This window comes from Antennarius striatus, chromosome 5 (genome assembly GCF_040054535.1).
Source record: "Antennarius striatus isolate MH-2024 chromosome 5, ASM4005453v1, whole genome shotgun sequence".
Lineage (NCBI taxonomy): Eukaryota > Metazoa > Chordata > Actinopteri > Lophiiformes > Antennariidae > Antennarius > Antennarius striatus.
Window position 1 is genome coordinate 16,380,110 of NC_090780.1, and position 9,598 is coordinate 16,389,707.

General features: G+C 40.9%; 1 protein-coding gene across 2 annotated transcripts; it reads left to right on the forward strand.

The window, feature by feature from the left end:
• The first annotated feature begins 919 nt into the window (after positions 1-919).
• ikbke (inhibitor of nuclear factor kappa B kinase subunit epsilon) lies at positions 920-9,544 on the forward strand. 2 transcript variants are annotated; one of them, XM_068316397.1, is made up of 21 exons: positions 920-1,087; positions 1,480-1,571; positions 2,231-2,368; positions 2,662-2,791; positions 2,867-3,048; positions 4,269-4,429; positions 4,614-4,724; positions 4,821-5,000; positions 5,375-5,571; positions 5,768-5,826; positions 5,945-6,036; positions 6,166-6,267; positions 6,545-6,602; positions 6,811-6,923; positions 6,999-7,075; positions 7,156-7,195; positions 7,297-7,398; positions 7,703-7,799; positions 8,034-8,122; positions 8,215-8,286; positions 8,394-9,544. In XM_068316397.1, exons 1-21 carry the CDS (start codon positions 1,066-1,068, stop codon positions 8,455-8,457), a joined length of 2,178 nt encoding a protein of 725 aa, XP_068172498.1. In that variant the 5' UTR covers positions 920-1,065; the 3' UTR covers positions 8,458-9,544. The 2 variants fall into 2 exon arrangements, with proteins under 2 accessions (XP_068172498.1, XP_068172499.1); XM_068316398.1 differs by having other exon boundaries at positions 5,771-5,826.
• The last annotated feature ends 54 nt before the right edge of the window (positions 9,545-9,598 follow it).

Here is a 9,598-nt window from a genome sequence, read left to right on the forward strand (position 1 = left end):
GGTAAGGTGTCATGATTCTTCCAGGGAATTCCAGTGTGACCTGATGTTCTCCTCCTAGTTGGAAGTAGGATTTTCCTACTATGGTGAGATCACAAGTAACAATGCTGCTTTAATCAGGTGTCATGCTTTTGTGTCCCCAAGTAAGATCCCAAGTTTTGTTGTTTGTTTGTTTTTAAATAACTCATTGGATCCCAGGAATCACATCAGGGGGGTCATAGTGCAGTATAATAAACTGCCTTGCTTATTATTGAGGAATACATAAAAAAAATACACATTCTATCTAGTTCAAATCTAGTTTAATAGCTTCCGTTTCTTTTTGTATTATTTAGATATGCAGGCACAACTCTTCTACGCCATAACGAGAACCGATGGAGTCAGACTGCAACACCTCACGACACCCCTGAATGCAAAATTTCACCCTGGCCTACTAACATAGATCAAAGCAGTAACTTTGACCTATGGCCTTACTCACACTGGCCTTATTATCCAGTTCCTGAGTGTAAAAAAAGATACTTCATGTCGATGAGTCGAGTCCTGCGTGTCGGTGGCGGTGGAGCTGCCCCACTGCTCGGCGACACTGTCGGAAGTTCCGTCACGGAAAACTGTAGTTTGCAGCTCACTCAGCTACTTTGCCGTCATCGGCTTTTACCACAGTCGACACGCGTGAAAATCCACACTTCCTAAAAACTGTTTGCCACTATGCAACGAGTGACTTCTCTCTAACCAACTCTGATGCGATTTGAATCAATAGCTGGAATTAAATTGGATGCATCGTCCTGAACCGATTCTAAAACGTACCTGTTGGGAGAATGGCCTCTAGGCAGGTATGTGGACGTTTTGTGACGTCGCGGAAGAAGTTCCACACGTAGGCGTCTTTTGTTTTTTTAAAAAAAAATAATTAAAAAAAAACACCTCGGACTTTCCGTAAAGCCGTGGATTAGGTAAAAGTATAACTCGGTGAGATTAAAGAGGACTTTGACGTCACATATCCTGAGATAAACAGTCCTGACGTGACAGTCCGCCTCCTCTGAGACATGTACTTCAGCTGCTGACGTGAGTCACATCATGGCTAACTGCAGCGCCACAGGTAAGCTAGCGCAACTTTATGCTAACAGTTCATCCATTCACATTAATTTGATAACTAGCTTGCTAAGCTAGTTAGCTGCTAACTACGCGTTTTGCCACAAATACGTAGTTATTTGCTAATTCTTGTTTTAGTGCTAACTTTATAACTTATTACTGCATTACGGTGTAACTAACTGCGAAGTCATCCGTAATTAATTTATTCTATCACTATTTTTGGATTCATATGTGAAGTTACAGTAACTCGGGGTTGTATGTCCTAAATAATTAACCAGGTTAAAGTTTTATTCCCTAAATCACAGATAAAGGTGGCTTGTCTCTCCATCCAAGTTTCTGTTAAAGGTCGGATTGATGTAGTTATTTATCATCCTCTCCGTTTTACTTCCCATATGCCAGCCATGACAGCCAGTACAACAAACTATCTGTGGTCTGTGAAAGACGTCCTGGGCCAGGGGGCTACAGCCAGCGTGTTCAAGGCCCGCCATAAGGTAGCTGATAATCACTGAATGATTGTACCCCTTCACGTCACTGTCGAGCTGTGGTTCAATGAGCAGCTCGTGACGTCACGACTGCCTGTCCTGCAGCTGTGGGGGGGGGGGGGGGGCAGACCCCCACGTGACCCAGTCTCGTGCTGGAGTTTCCACACATTCCGGAACATTGGCGGCTGGTTGATGTAGGTGCTAATGATGGGAAATGTTGAGATGACTGCTGACTCCGCATGTCAGAAAACGGTTTATTAATGTTCATGAACCGCAGGGACATGCTGTGTTTATATTTAAATTATACGTTCATTATTTATTTATTTGATTTAATTTCATAATTTATTTAATAGTGTTGACAAGTAGCCCTAGTTTGTAGTCCTTGTTTTATTGCACAATGCATGGGAAGAGTACACATTCATACGAGTTCAATACCTTGAGTCTGGATTTTTTTTTATAATTTATGTATTCCGTATTTGACTTTTTAAATCTTGAAAAAATTTTCATAATGTTTCAAACATATGTTGAAATAAACTTTTTATTTATATATTTTGACCTGACACTCCAAACAGGATGTTGCATTAGAGATTGCAGGAGCTGTTTTTTGAATATCCTTCCACGGAGCTGTGATGTGCTAGCCTGAACTGTGTGCATGTGTGTGAGTACAGAAGTCGGGTGAGCTGGTAGCTGTAAAGGTCTTTAACGTGGTGAGCTACAACCGCCCTCATGAGGTCCAGATGAGAGAGTTTGAGATGCTGAGGAAGCTCCATCACGGCAATATCGTCAGGCTGTTTACTGTGGAAGAGGTAAGGAAGAAAGTCAAGAGAAATGGAATACAGACATGAGATGAGAAGATTATAACACCAAATTAATTATGAGCATGGTGTTTGTGGACCTGGTTTTACTGGAATTGGAATGCTGCAGTGGAATTAGATTTAATCCTTAATGAATTAATAAATTCATTACAAATGTGTCTGCATTAACAGTTTTCCGTTTTCACTATATCAAAGAGTTGTTGATGCAGGAAATGTTCCTGCTATATTTGTGGTGCTGACAGTGCTGAATTAAGAGTTAACCATCTCCTAATGTATTTCTCTAGCTGCCTACTAAACAGAAGGTACTAGTGATGGAGTATTGTTCAGGAGGAAGTCTGCTCAGCCTGCTTGAGGAACCTGAAAATGCTTTTGGCTTACCTGAAACAGAGTTCCTCACTGTTTTGCAGTGTGTCGGTGAGTGCATGTTTTGGTATTTCCTTAGAATTTCATATCCCTAGGCTGAGGTGTTTCTCCTCTTCTTCATTTCAGTGCAGGGGATGAACCACCTGCGAGAAAATGGAGTGGTGCACCGGGACATCAAGCCGGGGAACATCATGCGGCAGGTCGGTGACGACGGAAAGTCTGTTTATAAGCTGACTGACTTTGGAGCAGCGAGGGAGTTGGAAGATGATGAGAAGTTTGTGTCGATCTACGGAACTGAGGAGTATCTGGTGAGTTAAAACCTGGGATTAAAATGAGCCAAATTCATATGCACAAAATATGAATTTCCTGAAGTTTTATTGAAATTTGTTATACTGTTTGTGAAAAATCTGTTTAAAAATAATCTACATGTGTGAATATCTTCATCAGTCTATACTTTGATTAACAAGAAAACTGGATTTTTTTTGTTTCACTTTACTAAAATCAGAATCAAAACCATTTATAGGTCGAGTAGTTGTTGAGATTATGACAGGCATGCAGGTGATCTCAGTATAGCCTATAACCTGCCCCATCATATTCCATCACTGCTTGCCAAGATGCAGTTTGTAAGAACTGAATTAGTCAACCAGCAGTAGAAACAGTAACTCAGTAGGGCTATCAGTCTATAGAGGTTTAATAACAGTTGCCCCTTTAAAGAATCTGAGGTGAGCTAATGACTAGAAAGCCTAGCCCCTCAGTGGACTGGGGGCCACTATGCTGGTTGCATTCCACCTCAGCTAACATTAGAGCTAAACAAAGACAAAGTGAAACAAATTTCATATTATTGTAACCTTCAATTATCATCCTCTCTCAGAGCAAGGAAGAAGAAGCAGCTTTGCCTTTCACTGTTGTGATAGTAGCTTTTGAGGAAAGAACATTTCTTTGCTGTTTTTAGTTTTACAGTCAGGGGGTAAATCAGTATTGTGTGTTGTATGTAGAATTTCTTTGACTTTTTTTTCTTAAGAGTCTATAACCTTATTGCTTTTCCTCCAAAGTCAGGTTTGAATTCTCTGTTTCATGTCATTACAAACTCCTTGTTACAAATTAATCTACTGCACTTTAATGTATAAATTTTGTGTTACTGTTTACCAGTTCAAAGATGATCTAACTTTGCTTACACGTTTTTTTATTTGTCTTTTTTTTTTTAACGAGTCTGGTAGTGTAAAGCCAAGACTACAGTATATTATCAGTACGGTACTAGGATGTCCCCTAGTGGACAAATGGCAACCAACCCACACGCGTGGAAGAATTGCAGAGCGATTATGTCCCATATAATTCACTGTTGGCTGTTAGATGAAGACACAATCTACACTGTGGTGGGACATAAAAGGGCTTTTTCCTTGATACTTCTTTTTTTGAGCATGCCATAGAAATCAGTGAAGTTATTTTTTTAAGAAGTTTTCACAGCAGTATACCGACCTCTGCAGATTCTGTAGGTGATTTCTAATTGTCTGAAAATGTGTGTCTGTAGCATCCCGACATGTATGAGCGCGCTGTACTGCGTAAGCCTCAGCAGAAATCCTATGGTGTGAGTGTAGACTTGTGGAGCATTGGTGTGACGTTTTATCACGCTGCCACAGGAAGTCTTCCCTTCATACCATACGGAGGACCCCGCAGGAACAAGGCCACCATGTAAGTGAATGCATCAGTTGTGTAAAGGAGAATCATAAAAGGCACATTTCTGGCATCACAACTTATTTTCCAGGTCAATGGCTGAAGATACTGCATGTGGTTTCTTCAGAAAAGCATCTGGTATCAAGTAGAACATAAACATCTGTCAGTGGTGAAAGTGCCTGACTGTTATTTTAATGTACAGGTATAAAATAACTAAAGAGAAGCCTATGGGAGCAATAGCTGGAATACAGCGGGTGTTAGATGGGCCTATAGAGTGGAGCCACCACCTACCTCACAGCTGCCAACTGTCACAGTAAGTCACCCATCAAAGAGAATTCAAACTCCAACTATTTAGTGAGAGTGAATGAAATGCTGACTCATCCTTGATGGTCACCATTTTTTTCTGTAGAGGTCTGACGGCTCAGCTGGTCCCAGTGCTAGCAGGTATACTGGAGGGTGACCAGGAGAGATGTTGGGGTTTCGACCAATTCTTCACAGCTACCACCGACATACTGAAGCGACAGCCAGTTCACTTGTTCTCTCTGGAACAGGCCACCGCGCATCACATCTACATTCACCACTACGACACGTAAGTCTGACTCGTGACTGTAAGACCTTTTTGATTACTTTTAGTAATTAAGACTTTTAGTAGCGTTGTAGTATGTTTGAATTTACTGCAGTTTCTCATAATATGAGCTGAATCATGACTTTTTTGGTTAGTTTTTACTTTATATGACATTCTTCTTCCTCTTCTTCTTTTCCTTTCGGCTTTTCCCTTCAGGGGTCGCCACAGCGAATCAGTCACCTCCATCTAACGTACTTGATATGACATTAATGGTGTATAACTTTCAATATCTAATTGAAAATATTTCATGCACCCTGAATTCCACAATAAATTTGTGCAGATAGTCACTGTCCCTTTCTCTCTCTTTCTCTCTCTCTCTCTCCCCTCAATCCTCCCAGGGTGTTAACATTCTTCGAGGAAGTAGCGTGTCAGACTGGCATTGGGGTGCAGCAGCAACATCTGCTGTACCTGGGTCACGACCTCCCTCTAGAAGGCAACATGAAAGTGGTCAACCTCCCGAGTACGTCGCCTGCACACCCCCTTATTCTGCTCAACTACGGGCTTCAAGCAAATACCAACCTGCCCTTCAGAGAGCGTAAGACAGTCAAAGATGTACCTTTTGATATGTTTCTTCGTTCTTTGCTTCCCTAGGGAGATGAGACAGAGTTTTGATGTGAGATGAATCCCATCTTGCTTTCAAGACTTGTATCATATCTTTTTCAGTACATATCACAGATCAGTGTTGAGAGCATAATAAAGGTTTTATTTTTCTTCTTTTTTCTTCTCTATAGCAGAAACTCCCGTCATCCCTTCAAGGTTTGACGTAGTGGCAGACTACAATTTCTCCAAGGTACTGCCCTTCCTCTCTGTGACTGCAGTTCTTGGTGTCATGTTCATGTTTTTTTATTATTTAAATTTTGTGCATTACATTGATTAACCTTTAACTCCTTTTCAATCCCTTATTCCAGGTCATAGTGGGAGTTGTCTACCAGTATTTGAGGACAGTGCAGCTGCTGCACACACACCAAGATTTGCTTCTGCAAGGATACTACAACTACATGTGAGAGACACACACACACACACACACGTTCTTAAACAAAGATTATTTGTTTTACTGTGTGAGCCGTGTTGCCAAGTTCCTCTCCCTCCATTTCATGTCTTCCTCACTCTCACTCTGCCTGTTCCTTAGGATGAAGCTGAGGAAGGAATGTGGAGAAGCGATGCACTGTATCACCACGATCACCATCAGACTGCAGTCTTGCCTCAATATCGTGCGCAGAATTCACACGCAGTCAGTTCATCCACATGAGTGTTTACTCAAAATGAATGTTTTAGGGGTTTTGAATGGAACAGATTTCATACAATAATCTATATTAGTTTAGCGTACAGTAGTGGGATTTAATTTGTCACAGTGGGTGGTGTAGCATTTGATTGTGTTCTGTGTGAAAGGAATGGAGAGATATACTTTCTTGATTAATGTAAAACATACATATTTGTTACTGTCTTCATACATATTAACTATCGTCTTCTTTTCTCCCCTTATTTGTCTCGTGTCTTTATTTTTATAGAGGCCACTACGCCACAGAAAACGAAGGTTCAGTTGATAACAGAAAAAAGCTGAAGCTGGTGAGTGCAGTCAGAAGGAAGCATCAGAATCCCGGGTGACTGCTGTGGCTAATAGAAATGGTGTTCCTTTTTTTTTTTTCTGTTTTGATGGCAGGTTTCAACCCTGTTGACATTTACTTGTGGGGATTAATTAACCCTAATTAATCCATACTAACGGACTGTGAGCTGTTAATCCTCTGATAGACGATTCTGCCTGCTGTCTCCACAGGTCCATGAGCATTTACCCATATATACAGCTGGCATCCATGAGCTTGAGAACCAACTGGACCATCTGCACATCGAGCAGGCTAAGCTTGCAGACGGGCTAGCCAATGACAAGAGGTGTTTGACATGTAAATCACCAGGATGATCTCATGGCTGAGTGATGTTTGACCTCTGAAATGTTGTCTCTCACAGCTGTCAGAAGATGGAGAAGCTGCTGCAGAAGATTATGGAAATTCACCAGCATTATCGCAAAGACAGACTTACCGGCAGTATGTATGTTTACTTGATGTTATATTCATTTCTGTGTGTCTCAATAGAAGGACAAAACCTATTCCTGTTTTCACTGCAGAGCTGGCATATAATGATGAGCAAATCCACAAGTTTGAGAAGTAAGTGTGTGTGTCCACACAGCTGCTGTCCTGCTCAAAGAACTTGTAAAGGTTTTTATCCTCACCTCTCCTATAATCTGCTTGTTGTTCTCTCTTTCCAGAATCCACCTGTCATCCCACATTAAGCGAGTGAAATCTCTCTTCAGAGAGGACTGTGTTCAGAGATACAAAGAGCTGCTGGCCTCAACGAAGACCTGGAGCAGGTCAGAGCAAGCTCTCAGATTGCATCTTAAATACCAGAGTAGATTTTGTGTGTGTGTGTGTGTGTGTGTGTGCGTGCGTGCGTGCGTGCGTGTGTGTGTGTTTACCTAAGTAAGTCTCAGCCAGTCAATGTAAAAGCACAAGTGACGATTAAAAGAATGTAAAATCTTGATAAATTCCAAAACTGTTTTCAATTACAATGAATAATTACATATTTGTTATTACTTGTCCAAACATGTTTGGATCACATTTTTGGAAATTTTAAAATACTGCTTCCAAAATGCCTGTAAAATCCCCTGTTTTTAGTGTTTTGCTGGAGATGCACACACGACTGCAGGACTTCAGCTTCTTCTCCAAAGGCTTGCTGGCAGACCTGGAGATGAGTGAGCAGCAACAAAATAAGGTCCAGATTTCACTTCCTCTCTGTGACTGAGTTTCACATCAAACTTTTTTTACATAAATGGATGTTGAAGAGTTGTTTGTTATTTTTGGAGACTTTTCTTTCGTCTTCTCTTTACCTGATGTGTTAATTCAGTCATTGGTCATTGAGAGAGTGTAAGTGACCACCAGTGTTTTGGTGATGTCACTAATGTAGGATATCAATGATCTGATGATGCAATGTCTTCTCACTCCTCAGGCTCTCGATGGAATCTTTTTCAACCTGCAGTCCAAGAGCGCAAAACAGCCTGAAATCACACCCACCGACAAGGACCAGATGGTCTCCAGGTTTGTGTATTTGTGTGAGAAAGTGTGTGTATGCCCATGTGTGCAAGATGGACAGTCGATCAATTGTCCTCCTATCTTTTCCTTTATCCTAGGATGCTCTGCCTGAAGGAGAAAATGGAGATTTTAGTTCAAGAGCTACAGTGCAACAACAGCATTATTGAGAGGTCAGTGGAGCAACCAACTTCCTGTCCGTACGTCTCCTCTCACTACTCAGAAAACGCTAACACAGTTGTGAGGACACAACATGCTGACCACTTGTTTTTCTCTCCAGGCTTGGAGCCGGCAACTGTGCAGCAGCTCTGGACCCAAGTTCAGCCAGACCCTCTACGATGTGAAATCTGGGCAGCATCTTGACCGTTTAAACAAAAATGAACAGATATTCTTTCCACAGAGCAGCTTAGTATAAATAATACAATGATGATGAGTCTTTAGAGGATTACAGTCGCCCCAGACAGGAGGAAGGAGGACGAAGAAAGACAATCAATAACTAAATGTAAATCTAAGTTTAGAGATGCACACACTGGGAAAGGAGGAAACGTCACTGATCATTTTTACTCCGTGTGTGTGTGTGTGCTTGTGTGTGTGTGTTTGCGTGTGTGTGTGTGTGTGTGTATGTGAGTACAGCTGCTCAATACAAACCTCATTAATGTCTGTAGTGTTACTGCATTTCTAATAGCCTGCCTCACTAATGGATTGTCAGATGAAGTAGAATGAAGATCAGACCGGCTGTTTTTGTGAGGCTGTTTCTTTATTGTCGCCGGGAAGACTCTGAAATGATTAAACCGACCAAACATCTTGACTCCAATCAGGGGGGTCAAATTCAATCACACACAGGCAGAAATTACAGACACGGACTCTGTTTTGAAGGCCAAACAGATTTTGCATTCATTGAACTATCAAGTCCCTGAAATATTTCAACCTGGAAAGTTACATTTGAAAAGATTACAATGACTTTTTCCTCAGTAAAAGAAATGGGTTATTTGGCTGGGACAGGAGTTTGACTCATATGAAGTATATCATTGTTAATTTGATGAATGAATAGCGATCAAATGAACAAATGCAGAAGTTGTTTTTCTTTTTAAAGTATTTCAATGTTCTTTTTCCAGCTGAGGTATACTTTATGAAGCCACTTCTTTTATTTCATAGCTTTGTTTTTACTGGAAAGGAGAAGTCACAAAATCAGGGAACATCAGCTCTATCCATGTCTCCTTTTTAAAAGAATAAATAAAAGCAAATGAACAAGAAATGATACTTTCTAATAAAGGGACATTTGATGCATGCGGCTAGAGAGATCTGTAAAATCCAGTTTGACCATATTTCAGACTTTGTTATAAATCTCTTAAATATCTTATTTTTGCCATTGAAAACGCTGTTATCTTTGTTGATGTACATCTGAAAAGTAAAGCCCACGTTAAAACCGTCTGTTGTGTGTTTTAACTTCACAGTGGTGGCATTCCTCAGTGAGGATGAATCATG

Coding starts and splice junctions, on each gene's coding strand:
- ikbke (XM_068316397.1), top strand. CDS start 1,066: ATGGCTAACTGCAGCGCCACAG. Junction 2,369..2,661: donor GGCTGTTTACTGTGGAAGAG/GTAAGGAAGAAA, acceptor GTATTTCTCTAG/CTGCCTACTAAACAGAAGGT. Junction 6,037..6,165: donor CAAGGATACTACAACTACAT/GTGAGAGACACA, acceptor CCTGTTCCTTAG/GATGAAGCTGAGGAAGGAAT.